A 16,774-nucleotide genomic window follows, 5' to 3' on the forward strand; every position below is an offset into this window, starting at 1 on the left:
GAAAATCATGGATTAATTATGAATTTATAGATGAATCGCTATGTTCGGGCGCAAAATGTTATCAGTATTGCCAAAAGAAGTGTTTTAACCACAACCAGGTTTGTTCAAAAACTCTCTTTTTGACATGGCGTCTCAATGAAATTCTAGGCTTAATGCCCATCCAAAGAAAGTCCTGCCTAAGAAGGCCTCCTCCATCATCCATCTTGATCTTCCACAAATCAAGACAGCCGAAATCACTCCTAAAAAGATGCGAATGGCGCTCAACTACATCCTCGAAAACCTCCTAGTCGACGGTCGGGTGACAGTTGTCCTCAAAGAAAGCCAAAAACCGCCAGGAATCCTCATCGACGAAAACTTCCTCAAAGAAAACTTAGAGCCCGACGTTTTTAAAAACTACTTCCGTAATAAAACATATCTGAAATCAATCGGCATCAGAAGAATTCGTCAGCGCGGGGACTCGTGGAAAAGAGATCAGCGCGGAAAACTCAACGATTTTTACTACCAAATTTTCATCCCTTACAAAGATGTGTCGGTGGAGAATAGAAGCAAGTTGGAAGAGTGTCTCAAAACGGCAGGATTGTTGGAAGATTCTGTCTGCGAACATTACGCGGATTCGGAAGGAAATCAATTCTCCAAAGAAGTGCTGAGATCCGCGCTAGAATCTAAAAGCCCTCTAGAGCTCATTTGCAAGGGCTACCCGATTAGAGGAGTAATGGATATGATGAAGTACATGCGTCTTACGGGAACAGGTAATCTATAAAAAAATATTTTCGTCTATTTACAACTATAGTCAAAAATATCACTCATTTTTCAGAATTTTCGCATAAATACATCGATGACCCTACTGAAGAGATCTACAGGCCACTTGCCGCGCTAGAATATGCAAAAGGCGAACTTCTCATGGATGAAATAGCTCCGGAAGAAAGCGAAAAACGAGCGATGCAAGATTTCATCGGCGACGCAATCTTCCACAAGAATAATTATGGGATCATTCATCAGTTTCTCGATTTCATGAAGATCGACATAAAAATTCGAATACACGCTGCTTACAGAAATCGAGGCCAGCTCTCTGAATTGTACAAAGAGAATCCTCACAAACGAGCCCGGCGATTTATGGCTCAATATTCGCATCTGGTCTTCCCGAATCATTCCTTGAGCCGATTCCTGAACCAGAAAGCGCTGCTCATGGCGGAACTTGCTGAAAGAAATCGAACAGATCCGCGTGGTTCTGATCCGCTTTTCTGGGAGTACGAGCGGGCCTCGCAGTCGATTGATTACAGAATGAAGAGGAAGCCTATCTTTGAAAAACTTGATTTGATTGTAAATCCGGCAGTGAATCAAGCGGCGATTAGGTCGTTCGATCAAATTCAAGAGGACACGTTGGGTATTTTGGACGAATACAGCGACATTATTGAACGAATTTGGGATGGAGACAGGGTCTCGAAAAATTGGATGTGGGGCGGTTGTTAGGGCGCCCCCTCTCGCTCTCAACATCGGCGCGCTCGTTGTTCACTTTCAAAAACAATTTGGGCTGGATGTTTGAAATATAGGCTCGCGCCAAAGGGAAAAATGTTCAAATTCAGTTAAACTTAGACTCCAGATGTAACTTTTTCCGCTGATTCCGAATATATAAAAATTATTTTGAGATTCGGGGCAATTAGCTATTTATAATTGACAGATCACAAAATACACGTTCAAGTAACTAGCACATTTTGGACGTAATAGTTGCCTATGAATTCGATATTTTTTGCAAACAGGTAGCTTACCACTTCCGAGAACTGTTTTGTTTGGATTACCCGGTGATTTTTGTTACAGTAGGTCAGAGTGTGCACCCACTGAGATTATGGGGCCTTTCAGGTGCCCCGGGGAGCGCGCAAAGCACTAGCGCACTGCCACTTACACAGTGTAGTTACACTCAATCATCTAAACACCGCGTCTACCTGATAAAATCCCTAACTAGGCAGCTGGGGTAATCTGAAATATTTTCTTCTGAGGTGGGTTTCAAAATTACCGGGGCAAAACTACTTTTGCTGTATTTCCGACCAGAGTCATTCAAACCCAGACATTCATATATGAGTCGACTTAGAATTTTATGCTCTTTGTCTGGAACATTGAAAAAAACTGGAACAAGAAAAAAAAAAATTAATCGAAAATCATCGGTCTTTTTGATCATTTTCCTCCTAGAAGACTCATATTTTCATCATCATTTTTCGGTTTTAAATGACGTCACGCGAGTCATGTGACTGAAAATTTGGTATTATAATTATCAGTGGTTTTAGGGCGTTTCAATTAACTATCATCCATCGAGATTCGATGACATTTTCGAAGCTGGATTTTTCCCGGCGGACGCCGGAAAAATCTTACAATAACCGGTTTCTTTCGCTCAAATAATTTTCTTAACATACCTGCGATATCTTCGACTACAAATTGACGAAATGCAGAAAGAAAACCGATAATTTGAAGGAAAAACCGATAAAAAATCCGACAATTTTTGAGTTATCGAAAAGTCCAATGCTCCAGCAAAAGAGCAGAAAATTCTGAGTCGATACATATATAGATGTTTGGGGTTTGTATGACTCTGATCGGAGCTAGAGGGAAAGTAGTTTTGCCCCGGTAATTTTGAAACCCACCTGAGTGTTTCTCGGATTTTTCATGAAAAATACCGATTTAAAACTAAGATTATAAAGATATCTAAAAATTATTTGGATAATTACATCTATTTCGATAAATCACATATGATATTTTAATCATTTACTTAGAATGGCGACGTGGGGTACTAATTTGTTTATTTCTATGAGGCGAGGACCGCCTTCTTGTTGGTGAACAACCGAGCGCCCGTTGTTAACAATCGGCTCCCGTTGCGCACAACTGTCCGCGGAGGGTGGCGCAACATCCAGCCCACCGTTGTTTTCTCGCGCAAACATCTAGGGCGCGGGGGTTGAAAGCGAGAGGGGGCGCCAAAACAACCGCCGCGCATCCAATTTTTCGAGACCCTGGATGGAGAGCTTTTCTTTATGAATTATGATATGAAGGAATCTGTTCCTCTCATACGGGTAAGTTCTTTTCGGGAAATTTCCTTTCTGATAAAAAAATTAAGGGCGTCTCAGATAAAATTGAAAACGGAACAATCGACCTTATCGTTAAAATGGTCAACGCCGTCATCTTTCAAACAAAACTCGATCCACTTTTCGCTGCTGACCAAGAAGCTACTCTCTTCCACAGCGCCAAGCAATTCATCCGTCCAAAATACAAAACACAATATCTTCTAAAATACTTCGATTACTACAGCATCGATGACGTCCTAGACGAAGCAGGGTTGATTTTTACTGGCTCGGAAGTGAGCAATTTCCCGGAGCACAAGTGCTTTGAAGCCGGAGATTCTGTCCAAGAACGAATCGGAAGAATCTTTGATTATGCATTGAATATCATCATGAATGACGCGAAGGAAAATCCAAATGAAAAGGGAGCGACTTATGTTCCAAGTGAAGACGTTTTCAGACAACTTAAAGTTCTCAAAGAAGTCGCACTTCCTGTAAAACGGCGACTTCATGGAGTAGACATGGCTGTTGAACAATATTTATTCTTCATATCTGAGTTGCTCGGAAAACATATCGAAGAAGAACCAGACGTCACTCTTTCAACCTTAGTCGACTACATAGAACAGTTTTTGGATATTATGCCAGACGCTGTTCATCGCTTTGCTTCAGAGAATTCTTTCTCTGGTGTCAATATGCTCAACAAGAAGCACTTTAATTCAAAGATTGGGAATATGTTTACGATCGCAAACTCGTATCCTCTTCAGTCCTTGCTCAGCAATTGGATCGGCGCAGGGGGAGAGGACGAACACAAAACTCGAATGGATCAAGTTCTAGCGCTAGAAAATCAGTACAAACTCAGCCAAATACCCTCTTCTCTTGGGAAGAACATCGAGAGCCATTACTCCGAAGAGCCAACAGTGAAGATATGGAATTTAATCAAAGGACTGCGAGTAGAAAGAGCCGAGGCGGAGCTCAAGACCTGGAAAAACTATGGACGAGTAGAACTAGACCTGGAGTTTTTAAGAAGAGTATTTGATCCTAGGAGAAAGAATTTGAAGGTTTTGCATCTGTTGCAGGATGTTGGCGGTCTGAGCGCAGCTGAAGTTGATTATATAGCAAAAGTGAGTGATTTTCGCGTATCATTCCTTCAAAATAAATTCTAGAGCGATGTCTTGCTAACGCGAGCTTCGAAGCTTGCTCGGCCAGAACTCCTCGAGTCATTTTCTTCGACCAAGTCTGAAGATTTTTATTCAAGGGACTTCAACAACCTGATGTTCCGATCAAGTCTACCTTCTTCAGGTATTTCATGTAATCAATCACTTAGGTTTTATGTTGATTCTAGCTTCAAACTCTCTTCCTGACGTTTTGCGAGAGCTAGAAGATGCCCGGGCGAACTCGAGTCTCAAGATGCGCCGCATAAATGGATACATCGCAACTTTGCCTCTTTCTGATTTCGCCTCAACGATCTCTATACTAAACCCTCGTGAAACTGTGGCTGTTCTCAAAAGTGTTCTTCGAGGAGTCAGAATTGGATGTACCGATAAGATTGCTCCCTACTGGATCGAAACGACTACTTCTCATTTAATGGATCAACTGGACAATTCTATGGCATTTGACTTTATCGAAAATATCTGGGAACATTTAGAAAATACAAACTACCAAATTCCGGTTCCATTGAGAAGACCATCAGGGGATTCATGGCCGGAAGAAATTGTTAAAGCTTGGTTCAAAGCACAGGCTGAAGATAGAATTCGAGTTTTGGACGAAAGAGATGTCTTTTTAAATCCATCGCCTGGCTCATCTTTATTGGCAAATACAGTCGTAGCGATGCTGGATCAACTTTATGAGGAAAACCCAACGCTTGAGGATTATAATTACAAAAATTATAAAAGAAAAGTGGAAGAAAAATGCTTCCCGTGTTCGAATGAAGATATTTCCTCGTGTATGAAAATATTAAATATGAAAGTTGAGCTAACGAAAACGAGGGATCGAGAAATTCAAGGAAGGAAGCAAATTGGTGGAATCAAGGAAGAAGCCATTGACGACGATAGCATGTGGAAAATGCTCGATGAGCTTTCAAATGAAAAACCAGAAGAGGAGACTGATTGGGATATTGAAGAAGATCTTGTGCCTGAATTGAAGAAGGAAGAACAAACTATCAGCATTTGGGATGAAATCGACAAGAAAAATAGAGAGATCGAAGAAGAGCTAGCTGAAAAGGATTCTTCTACTGACCTTTCTTGGGATGACATTGACAAACTCTTTGCAAACACTAAATAAATTCCCGAACTAACTTAACCAAATGAGAAGAATTTACATATTCCTCAGAGTAAATGTACAGGCATATGCATAGATGAATATCAAAATTAAATTTTCATCAGCTTTTCCTTAAATGCAGTGAAAATATGCAGTACGAAGACACTTGCTTGTCAGGACCATCTGTTGTGCGCCTCTCCTGATTTTTCCCCTGAGAATTTTTAATCTGCGTATATTTTTTGGGCCAAGGCCAACAACACAGTTTTGTACTTTCATCTTACTGCATTAACTCGATGAAAAGAAGATGGAGCTTTCAGGGAGCTTTGTTACTTTTCAGTGGAGCTTGACTCGGAAGACAAAAAAGGGGGATCAGTTGAAAGGAAGGATCTTTCCGGAAAGGCCCCGAACCTAAATAAATTCGCAAAACACAAAAAGGAAAACTAAATAAATATACACCTACAGAGCAGAAAATGCGCCTATTTAAAAGAACACAACGCCGGTGCCTAACACAAACACCGTGTAAGTCAACAGGTGGATAAATAGAAAAAGGGATGAGCCTCAATTAACAGTAGGGATTACACGCGAGGGAGACGGAATTTATTTCAATCAGAAGAAAAACTCGTCTCGAAAATCAGTTGAATTAGGAGTTCTGTTATAATTCCAGATTATCGATAAATTCTGAACAAGAAACGAGTTTGTTCTGTTCCCGCAAATCGATGGAAATTTTCTTTGAAAAATTATTCAAGCACTTGAAGAGACATCAAGCTATCCAGATTTCCAAAGGTAAATCGATTCGATTGCTAGGATATTGACTGCTAGAATCTTTTGTCAATATCAACCTGACAATGATATGCTTTGCTAGAAATATTTTTAGCCATGTAATCGAAGGAATAGTTGATTGCATATAAGTAAGACAGAAAATGCTCGAAGAATAAAAATCCCCTGAGAATTTTGCGCGGAGTATGTGCGTTGGGCCAAGTCCAAAAGCATTTCTCAAGTCAAAAATATTTTCCAAACGCTGACGCGCGGGCACACGGCCAAGGTGATCTTGAAAACATCGGACAGTAGCATCGGGAATGTGCATACATTATTATCGAATAATATGGCGTGTGCCTGAAATTTTTGCCAGTCCGTTTGGCTCATCCTTTCTCGGCTGATTAGACTGCTGGGTTTGACAAATGGATTTTCCGGTGCGTCGTAAAGCCGAATTAGAAGAAAAAAGTTCAGAAAATAATCAATAGTGAATTTAAATTGCCGTATCTGCTCATTCTCTGACTTCATTAGACAATCTTCTTCCAGCTCAGAAAGTTTGAAAAGACCTTCTTTTTTAAATCAATGAGGAAAACTGCAAGAAACAAGCGGAAGTCATTTTTTGTTTATATGATTTTATTATCAATTCTCCAATCAATAAATTAAGCATCGTTTTTTTTGTTTGTATGTTTGAAATTGGGCAAACTAGGATACTGTAATGTTTATCCTAAGCGACAGTTTGGGTTTCTGTACAGCAGTTTTGTTTGAAACTGGGTGTTTTGGCGTTTTTATATGTTTTTTCGCAGTGAGAAGATGATTTGAATTTTTGGTGATAATTTCCGGGCTATTTTTGGGCTTGAAACACAGTTTTGAAGCATAATAAAAGTCTGGAACTAGACTGGAGCAGTAAAAAATTGGTAAGACAAAGTTATTTTGAATGAAACAAAATAAGAAGGATCTGGCTCTCTACAAGTTTTTAAAGCGGAATTTATCGAATTTTAGCACTGTTCTTGTTTTGTAGGGATAAAGAAGGGTTGCCTCAGAAGTTTGACATTTGTTTTTATTTGGGCGTTCTATTTGTTTCGTTTGGGCTTTGCTGTTTACTTTGTTTTTGTTTAATGGGCTAAGGTGGTATTTGCTGGGCATCTGTTTTAAGCTGGTGGGGAAATGTTCATTGGGCGACTACGGCGTTGACGGAGAAATCGGAGGCGTCGGGTATCTTCGATTCGGACATTTGCGACGGGTGCTCCGGTGAAGGGGTTTTAGAGCAGTTGCCTTCGCTCGAGTTTCCAGAGCTGGTGCCAGAGGAGTTTGCGAGGGCTTTGTCGGGGAATGGGAGCTAAAAGGACGAGTTAGAAAAGGTTTCAACGGAATTTTGTTGCCCAGAGTTGGGGCCTATATGAGCCATCAAAAACATGCGACCTTTGGATCAATAAACGTCCGAAAATGTCAAATTATCAAGAGGAGGCTACATAAATCAATTGGAATGAAATGCTTACCCTCGACTCTTTCTCGTCAGAATCGGTGCAGCAATGAGTCTCCTCGTTGCCAAGCTCCATTCCGTTTTCTTTCTTGCCATCAAAGGAGTTGGACCGCGCGCGGCAAAAGGACTTCTCGTGTTCTTTCATCGTTGAGCGTCTTGGGAAGCGTTTTCCGCAATATTGGCAAGCTGAAAATTTTGAGTTTAAAATACAAATTCATTGATTAGAGCTAATTAGTCAAAGTCAGAAAAGATCAATGGAACTTACCGAATGGCTTTTCTCCCGTGTGAACTCGCTCGTGAGCCATGACGTCCGTTCGCTGGATGAAGGCTTTGTTGCAAAATCTTAAGATCCGTTTTAAGATTGATGGGGATCAAGGAGGAGTACAAACCTGCATCGGAAGGGTTTGTCACCGCGGTGGATCCTCTCGTGTCGAAGGAGGTTTCCGCGAAGACTGAATGTTCTTCCGCAAAGAGAGCAAGCAAAGGGCCCCTTGTAATTGACTTTATAATGAGTTTTATGAATGAAAGTTAAACCTTGTCTTTCGATCCTTTTCCATCAGAGGGAGCTCGATTTTGGTTGACATTCATTCCGGGAACAGGAGATCGCCCAACCGGGGAGATCATCGCAGATCGCTGGACGTTTTTGAGGGCATCCAGGGAGTTTGTTGTGAGAAACGGGTTCGGCTAAACGTTGAGTTAGATAAAATCATTGATTCATTGTATTCAAGCTATTTTGCAGCTTGAGAAATAGCTCTGGACTAATGAGCAGATAAGAATGTTGTGCGTTAATTTTCAGAATTCGCGAAGCGTGAAGAAAAAATTAAGTGGCACCGGTTTTTTTTAAGGATATAGCCTATGAAATTGAACTTTCATAGCGCCTAAATGCGACGTCGGATCATTTTATTTCAAAAGCAATCCTATCTAAAAATGTGCGCAGAACTCGATTCTGGTACTTTTTTAAAAATTCTAATTCGAATTTTTCTCTGTAGAGCGTTTTGAAATCTTACGATCGCGTTTTCTCGAAATTTTTACATTAAATCGGTGGAGTTTTTTTGATAGAAAGGTACTCTAGATCTTTATCTACAAAATTGTGGGTTCGGTTTTCTCTAATTCCGACAAAAACCGATTTTAGAGCCATTTCCGTGAGGCTTCCCCGGCGCGTGAGTAGTGTAAAAAGCGCTGCGCGTGGTGCTCAATCTCTCGACTCCTCTTTCCCGAGAGAAAGTGCGCGTTTTAAAGAGCGCTCTGATTGGTTGGACCCAAAAAAGCGCGCATGGAAGAAAAACAGGAGCAAGAAAGAGGAAAACACTAGAATGAAAATTTGGACGAGTTTGAAAATTTTTCAGCCACAATATTCTAGTTTAGCATTTTGCTAATGCAGTCATTGGTTTAGTTTTAGCGATTTAATGTAAAAATTTCGAGAAATCGCGATCGTAAGATTTAAAAACGCTCTACAGAGAAAAATTCAAATGAAAATTTTTAAAAAAGTACCAGAATCGAGTTCTGCGCACATTTTTAGATAGGATTGCTTTTGAAATAAAATGATCCAACGTCGCATTTAAGCGCTATGAAAGTTTAATTTCATAGGCTATATCCTTAATTTGGAATTTTTCCTCGGAAGGGATGGAATTTCAGCCGCCGGGCCGATTTCGTTTCCGAAGAAATTTTCCGCCTCAATGAGTTTGACAAGTGAGACCACTTCTTTCGTGATTCGAGTACCGCCGGTCATCTGCGGATCATCCAAGGGGCTCGGGAATCGATGGAACATGTAAAATTAAGTTCTGCACTTTGCTTTACTTTAATTTCCAGTTTATAATATTTTTTCTCAAAGGACTGATATAAATTCTCCATTATGAGCTTGTAAAATAGAGGCACTGACTCGTTAATACAGTAAGATTAACAATCATCTATACAGTGAGCCTACAGACCTAGAACGAACTACTGATCCAATAGCTCAGATAAGCCAGCAAAAAGAAGCGACCTTGGACACCCGTTGGCACCCTGCCAGCGTGTTGACGCAGTGGGGCTCATTATCCCTCGCAGTGGCTCATCCCCTTACCAGCGCGAGTACTAGCCCTACTAGACTCGAGTGAGCTTGTTTCTATTGAAATTCGTCCCGCTCGTTGGCTGAGTGCCGACGCCTGGCCACTTTGGGAGCTGAAATCGATTCGTCTCAGCCGGCTCAACTAACTTTCCCACTCTAGGCCTGATTACCCATTACTCAGCCAGACTTTTACTGCTTATTTAAATTGATCCTAGGCACCTTAGGGATTATGTTCTGCTTCAGAATTACCTTTGGGGAGGAGCTCATTACTCCATTGGCTGTGTTGGGGAGAAGAAGGGGTAATGTTTGGGGTGTGAGCCCACGGTTTTGAAGGACTTGGTTCCGCAAGTTTTGATGGAATAGTGGATTTCCATAAAGTCCCTGTAGTCCCATGGCTTGGAATGCAGGGGGAGTCTGGCCATTTTGACCGACAGCTGCTAAAAAAGAGTTAGACGGTTGTTTTTTAAGAAGTTTTGATTTACCTTGGGATCCCTGAGCTGACTGGATTTGCTGCGCCCGATGTTCCAAAAGCATTTCAATCGGGCTTTTTCTTCTTGGAGGCTCTTCTTGGTTGGCCCATTCGTTTCGATTGGGAGCATCGCCATCAGTAACATCAATGTCGCCTTCAGACTCGTCGATTTGGAGCTCGTCGTTGCCAGAAATGTCCGATGCTTCGGCGGATAAGTAGCGCTTGTTTCCAATGAGGCCGGCGGTATTCTAAATATTGAGATGAGGATTTATGATTCGGACGAGTCGATGAGCAGAGAGACAGGTACCGCCTATTATCTTTATTTTGTTGAAAGGGGAGAGAGATGAGAGGCTGCTCAAACAAAGGGCTACTCGGCGGAAGCGCAAGCGTAAATACACTGTGCAAAGCGGGTTTACGAGGGGATGTTTCAGCCCTCCAGAGCCTCTAACTCCGCAAAATTTACTAAGGAAATACAACCCTCATTTATTATGAAGGCTTGTTGGGAGATGATAATAGTTAACTCATAGGGGGACTGAGAAGAAAAGTCTTGAAGAAAGTTACCTTATCAACATCCATAGCTTCAGTTTTCATTTCGTTTGAGTGGTGTTCTAGTTCCTCGTCGGATTTCTCCCTTTGAGGTGGAGACTCAACCGAGTTCGCTTTTATGGGCTCGCCAGAATGATGCGCATCCTCTGCGCCATTTTCAACCGAGGATGATGTGATGACGGAACACCTTTGATCGTGCGAAGACGCCACTCTGTGGAACTAAAATAAGAGACATAAGAAAGGTATTTTTGTGTGTCTCAAACTTCTATCTGTTCTTACTTCAATGGTGATAATCGAAAAAAAAGTTGACTCAAGGTGACGTACCTGATCTGGGCGTAAAGATAGGATAGACTGCATCTGAGGAACTCGCTGTAAATATGGGACTGGGGAGGGTTCAGAAGTATTGAGAAGCTTGCCAACAGGAAAGTTGATTTTCTTGATCACGCTGGGTTTACTCAGCTCATCATCCTCCCGCGGCGTTACCTAATTAGCATTAGTTTTTCATTAATGAAAAGAAAATCATGAGCATCCAGAAGATATTTGAAAGTATGACTTACTATCTCGCTTTTGGGCACATCATCAGGCTGCTTCCAAGACATGTTCAGATTGACGCCGCCCTTGTTGAGCGTAATTTTCTATTTTTCGGATCATCACGTGATCGTTAAATTTTTGCGCTCGTAAATTTGTCGGTTTTTTGAAAATACGTGGATTCCGAAAAACACGCTGATAATCGTAAAAATGTAAAATTTATGGAAAAAGAGCTTGCTTCAAAAAAGGGATGATTCGAAGCCTGGACCCATTGTGGCACATCGTACTGGTCCAAGTTGACGGCGGAAAGCGCCCAAACCACATCATCTGGAATGCCTTTTACGCCGAGGTCATAAGTCACTGCTTTCTCAGCTGCAGAACCTTCGTGAATCTTTTCCCCATTTTCTTTTTGCTGGAAGAGTTGCTGGTAGATGAGCGAACTTGCAAGGTTCAGCATCTGAGGTGAGCCGCGGGCGGCGTGCCCTGAAATCAAAAGTGAAAACCATAATCAACTGGTCGAAATGCTCTTCTGTACAAAAATCCGATTCCTTCCTCACGAAAAATGTAACATAAGCATATCCAGTATATTAATCAATATCCATGAGAGTCGAAAATCGCAAACAAAAAACAATTTACCTTGGCTATGGTCAGAAACCAACTGCGTAATGTTGTAAGGAGGAATTTTCAAAAGAAGATCTTCAAGTTCCACTTCTTAGGGTTCGATTTCTTCTTGTCTGGTCTCTACTGTATCATTCTGAAAGTCAAAAAGTTACATAATTGTCTATGTCTGAAAAGTTGCGAGTGAACTGGTCTCTGAGACAAATCTCTCGCCTTGGCATTGACGTCAAAAAAGAGAAAAAGGGCCGTGTGGTGTGTACGTGAGTGAGTTCAGAGCCGCGCTGGCACTGAGCCAACCTCCAGACAAGCTAAGGGACGTGCTTCGGACTCGGGCCCGTGCGCGGACACTCTGCTCTCGGCCCCCGCGCGCCCTCCCCCGAGCAACAAGAGCCATTTGACCAACAATGGCCTCGATCCACCGAAGGATCATTGCTCATGTGATCCTCAATTCGAAGAAAGAGCGCGACTCCGAATATCCGCCATGTTATTCAATTATATCTTTTAACTCAAATATCCTAAATATAAGAAAATCATATTTTTCATATTAAAAATGTAACTATCAAAAATCAAATTCAAATTCATAAATCATTCAAATATTTTAAAATTGTTCAGCTTTCCGTACCCTCCTAAGGAAGTATCCTTAAGTCTCCTTATTAAATCTGGGTTGATTATTTTCGCTAATTTAACATGAAACTAACAACAAATAGTGCTGTGTATTCAACATGATAAGATTTTACGGGTGGCAGGTCATGAAACATGTGCTCTCCCCGATTCCGGGAAAACTGGAAGTGACCCAGAATATCGCGTGCGCGCTCAATTCAAATTTCACGCTTGGGATTTACAAGGATTTACGAGTGATATTTACTCGTAACAATTTGATTCCATTTGTTGACCAGACCCGATTATTTTTAGAAGTGGTAATCTTTCTGGAGACATGGAGGAGAGCCCTAGAAATATGGATTTTTCTAATCTGTGGGATGGGAAATCGAGTCTGAAAGGCCTCCACTTTGGCACCCCTTGGAGCCCCATGTCAGTGTCTATATTGACAGTCTCCTCTTTTTCGCGTTTTTAATTTGGGTCTAGTTCACATCTACCACACCGCGCGGGACAATGGGATCATCCGCGCGCTCATCTCAGGTTTTACCCCGTCCTCCCGTTGGATCAGAGTCAACCCAGGGCCCCTTATGGCAAAAAAGGATGGGAAACGCGAATTATTTGCAAATATCAAACAGTGTCGGAGTCCGATGTTGACTGAACGCCAACGCGCGGATATCTTGAGCCACTTGGCAAATATAATGCATCTGGATTTTCATGACAGGTGATTCTTTTTACATCCCGCTTTTTTTAAATTGAATATTTAAAAGCTTATATTAAATCGTATGCACTTACCAACTATAGAATGAAGAGGTTCTTCTGAGTCGTTTTGAAGCTGCGATCAGGATTCAAGCTCTCGATTGAATTCAGAATTCTACTGAAGCAGGTCAGTAGAAGTGTACGTATCGTCTTCGGAAAAAAAGCGTTCAAAAACTAGTCGATATTCTCCAGAAGTCCTGAGAGAGAAGTCTGGTGTGTCCTCAGTCTGGCTCGCTGCCAACGCGTAGCCTTGAACGCCTCTGGGCTCAGCGTGGGCTCAAGAGCGCCATCACGCGAATTTAACTAGCCACGAATTCAGCGAACTATATCTCTCTTACTCCACTTGACAAACTGAATTCTACCACACTCAGGCTGGTTGGGATGAGCTGAGATCTTGATCTTGTCTTTTCAAAAATTCAATTTTTATACGCGGTCGAAATTCTGGATCAAAATCCGATAAAGCCGTCAGGGAATCTTCTTTATGAATATCTCAACAGCCAGTATAAGTGCTTGAAAGAATAGCAGTAAATACGGTGCAACTGATACTGACTATGATTATACATAAAATGTCCTCCATTGGAAATGGTCAATTTCACGAAAAAATGCGAAACATAGAATTCAGAAAGACACATTTATTTTCGTTCAAAAATAAAGTGCCCAAGCTACGCATTCGAGATCGTTCAACTAGACTCAAGGGCTGGCGCAGTGAAGTGTGGTACCAAAAGGCGGATGAGCTGAATACTTTTGAGCTGAAATTTTCGATTTTTTCAAGCTTCGGAAAACTCCGGGAACCATCAGATAATTTCAGGGTTAAATTAAAATCTGAAGCTTTGGGATTTTCTTCGACTTTTAATGCAGTTTGAAATCAATGATTGTTGATTATGAGTTCATGAGTTTTTATTCTGTTGAGGAAACGAGCAGGAAAAGGTCAATCTTTGAATCTGGAATTGTCAAGGTTTGACCTTAGCAGTTGTCAGGTCGTTAGGTGATTTAGATTTTGCTCCGTGTCAGGCTGGCTCATCCCTTTATTAGGTTTTGTGGTGATTAAAACTGATTTTTACGATTTCGCGTGAACCGCTTGTCTGACATGAGAGGCTCTTTGAACCTTTTTTTTACGAATTGGCCTCGTCATCCGAAACTCGTCTTTCTTCTTTCAACGAAGAAAGCTCCGTGCAGAGGATGTCCTTGGAAAAATTATGACTTACAAAGACATCAATCAAGATTCATGATTTTTAGATAAAGGAAGAAGGGTTTATGCAGAAGGTGACCTTGACAATCATTCTGGCTGAAGTATTTATGACGGAATCTTGCAAGAAAAGAGAGCTTCAATCATTCAAAAACCGACCGTTTTGGGGAGCAGGGGGGTCAAACGGAGGCTGGTATATTATCCGGAGAAATTCGGTGGAAAAGTTCCGGCTCGCTGGTTCTGCGCGGATCAGCCGCGGCGCGAAGAAAAAAATCCACCTCACTCGAAAAGAAAATAGACATACGCGCATACGAGGTGCATATTATATTCGCCTTCCTGCGCGTTTTGAAAACATAATTCAACCACAAAAGGGAAGAAATAAATAAGACAAATTTAACTTCCGGGGGACGCGTTGTAGTTCAGCGCGAAAGGGTACAGAGCTCTAAAGTGCGAAGCCGCAGCGACTTTGATCTGATCTTGGCCGGACGACCTTGGAAATCTCAGAAAAATAAATTTTAAAAATTCACACCTTGTCTCCATCTGAAATTTCTACCTTCCCAGCGCTCTAATATTCAAATTTCAATAACTAAATCATCCCTTGATTGGCTCGTTTTAAAAAATAAGATTTTCAAAAATCGAAATTCTAATTATCTGGATGAAATTAATTGCTTGAGTTATTTCTTTTGAAAATTCAGTACGGAAGATAATATATGTAACCAGCAACATTTTTGATAAGTTATATTTTGCTGCTAATTTTTCAAGGATGATTAAAAAATGTCGAAATGTCACGTGAGAGTGTGTAATTGTCCGTGGCGGTAATCAGAGGTTCAATCAATCGCCCAATGAAGTGGCATCTGCTCGGACAAGTTCCGTCGAACAGGTTCCGCCTCGCTGGCTCGACGCCGGATCAGCCCGTCGGAGGGGCTCAAGCCCGTAGCTCAAGGCCATCAATTTGTGTTGTCAAAAAGAAAAATATAAATAAACCAAAGTCGGTGATTTTCGATCAAAAATATCTGGATGTTTTCTTGATTTTCTTAGTTCATCCTTTTTTGATATTTTTGCATAGAAAGTTTGTTTATAAATGTCAGTTTTGAAAGACTCAAGACCTTGAGTATCATCATATGGGTCTGGCCTTAGTTTTTTGTCCTTCAGCTGTAGATAAGGGCACTTGAGTTGCCATTGTCCGTATGTATCCCCGCGTATAGCCGTTTTTTATTCGGACAAAAGCTGCAGAGCCGAAATTCAACTGACCGTTGTTCAGTTTTCTTCTTGAAGACTAAACCTGTTGGATGCGTACTTAGTATTTTTCTTGCGCGTTGTGGCAATATTCAGCTTATGGGTATTTTGCATTTTGTGTCAAAGGTTGCGCCGGGCGAAATCCGGCGTGACGGGTCACTTGAAAAAATTTCGGAACGCTCCAAAATTTCGCGGAATTCTGCGCGCCAAATGCACCCAATCGGAAAATTAGATCAAGCAACACCAGAAACCCGGTGCTGTTCAAATAAATACTCCACCGCCAACCAGGCGGAAAAGAGTTTCTCAGAAGCCGGCTCTTTTCTGGGAATTCGATATGAAGATTATGGCGGCACAGGAATAAGATAACGAAACATCCTTTATATACCGGTTTCTGGAAATAGGATACCGGGAATTTCGATAGCGGTTTTGAGGGGTGGCGGGCGGCCTCGTTCGCAAAGGCTATTTGCGTAAATTGCGAACGCCGTTCGCAAAATCGAAAAGATCTCGGTCGAAAATCGAGTTCTTTTATTTTCAAAATGTGTCCCTGCGGTAGAGAAAGACTGCCCCTGCCAACCCAATGAGTTCTCTACCAAAAAATGCGCGAAGCGCATCTTCACGACACAAATATATTTCATTGCGAACAGCGTTCGCAAAATTACGAACGGCGTTCGCAAATTGCGAACGAGGCCGCCCTACACCCGTTTTGAGCGTTGGTTTATCGTTAGAACTCGGTAGAAAAAATCTCAGAAAATGGACCAATTTTGAAATTTTGAAGGTGATTCGCTTAGCAATGAAGACTATAGTTGCCATAATTTTTGTAAAATGATTTCTTGTTGTCAGTAAGATATCTAACTGAGCATCTCCTAGAAGGACTTCTACTAACAGGTCCTTCAGTTAAAAGCGGCTAGAATCATCAATGCGTAAAATGATTTCTGAGAAGCAGAAGAAGCGGATTTGCGGGTATCGCTGTTTTGTAAAATTTGCAAAAAGGGTTGACGCAAGAAATCTAGATAATCCGCGAAATGCGCGCCGAACGCGGATTAGCGCCAATTCAAGAAGCTAAAACAGATGGGGGAAGCGGAGCAAGCTAAAATTATCTTGAAAGAATTTCCAGGCGAAAAACTTAGCAGCCTGGAAATAATTAAAATCAATGGCGGGCTTTGGAATCTATTTCATTTCAAGGGAATTACTTTCTTCCTCAAAGAGTGTTTTTCAAGCGACAGACTTGAGTATCGTTTATAAAATCTGCATCCTTTCAAGAAGAGCA

General features: G+C 41.5%; 2 protein-coding genes across 2 annotated transcripts; one reads left to right on the plus strand and one right to left on the minus strand.

The window, feature by feature from the left end:
• Nucleotides 1-30: 30 nt before the first annotated feature.
• On the plus strand, nucleotides 31-5,321 carry LOC145696812 (uncharacterized). The gene is made up of 7 exons (XM_081773907.1): nucleotides 31-98; nucleotides 148-749; nucleotides 815-1,424; nucleotides 2,996-3,053; nucleotides 3,098-4,159; nucleotides 4,202-4,337; nucleotides 4,381-5,321. Exons 1-7 carry the CDS (start codon nucleotides 31-33, stop codon nucleotides 5,316-5,318), a joined length of 3,474 nt encoding a protein of 1,157 aa, XP_081630033.1. The 3' UTR covers nucleotides 5,319-5,321.
• A 1,351-nt stretch (nucleotides 5,322-6,672) lies between these two features.
• LOC145698870 (uncharacterized) lies at nucleotides 6,673-13,397 on the minus strand. Its single transcript, XM_081776101.1, has 13 exons — nucleotides 13,122-13,397; nucleotides 11,751-11,868; nucleotides 11,383-11,597; nucleotides 11,144-11,221; nucleotides 10,911-11,069; nucleotides 10,602-10,805; nucleotides 10,054-10,288; nucleotides 9,821-10,008; nucleotides 8,062-8,211; nucleotides 7,917-8,017; nucleotides 7,793-7,869; nucleotides 7,544-7,713; nucleotides 6,673-7,383 (listed from the first exon to the last, which is right to left on the minus strand). The coding sequence occupies exons 3-13, from the start codon at nucleotides 11,569-11,571 to the stop codon at nucleotides 7,216-7,218; spliced, it is 1,719 nt and encodes a 572-aa protein (XP_081632227.1). The 5' UTR covers nucleotides 11,572-11,597; nucleotides 11,751-11,868; nucleotides 13,122-13,397; the 3' UTR covers nucleotides 6,673-7,215.
• Between the last annotated feature and the right edge of the window lie 3,377 nt (nucleotides 13,398-16,774).

This window comes from Oikopleura dioica, chromosome 2 (genome assembly GCF_907165135.1).
Source record: "Oikopleura dioica chromosome 2, OKI2018_I68_1.0, whole genome shotgun sequence".
In the NCBI taxonomy this organism is placed as follows: Eukaryota; Metazoa; Chordata; class Appendicularia; order Copelata; family Oikopleuridae; genus Oikopleura; species Oikopleura dioica.

Excerpts from the sequence above, each read along its gene's own strand:
- LOC145696812 (XM_081773907.1), top strand. The coding sequence starts at position 31 with ATGAATCGCTATGTTCGGGCGCAAAATGTTATCAGTATTGCCAAAAGA. Across the intron at positions 99-147 it reads AGTGTTTTAACCACAACCAG|GCTTAATGCCCATCCAAAGA; the intron begins GTTTGTTCAAAA and ends ATGAAATTCTAG. Across the intron at positions 750-814 it reads CATGCGTCTTACGGGAACAG|AATTTTCGCATAAATACATC; the intron begins GTAATCTATAAA and ends CTCATTTTTCAG.
- LOC145698870 (XM_081776101.1), bottom strand. The coding sequence starts at position 11,571 with ATGCTGAACCTTGCAAGTTCGCTCATCTACCAGCAACTCTTCCAGCAA. Across the intron at positions 10,289-10,601 it reads AAGCTATGGATGTTGATAAG|AATACCGCCGGCCTCATTGG; the intron begins GTAACTTTCTTC and ends CTCAATATTTAG. Across the intron at positions 10,009-10,053 it reads GTCAGCTCAGGGATCCCAAG|CAGCTGTCGGTCAAAATGGC; the intron begins GTAAATCAAAAC and ends ACTCTTTTTTAG.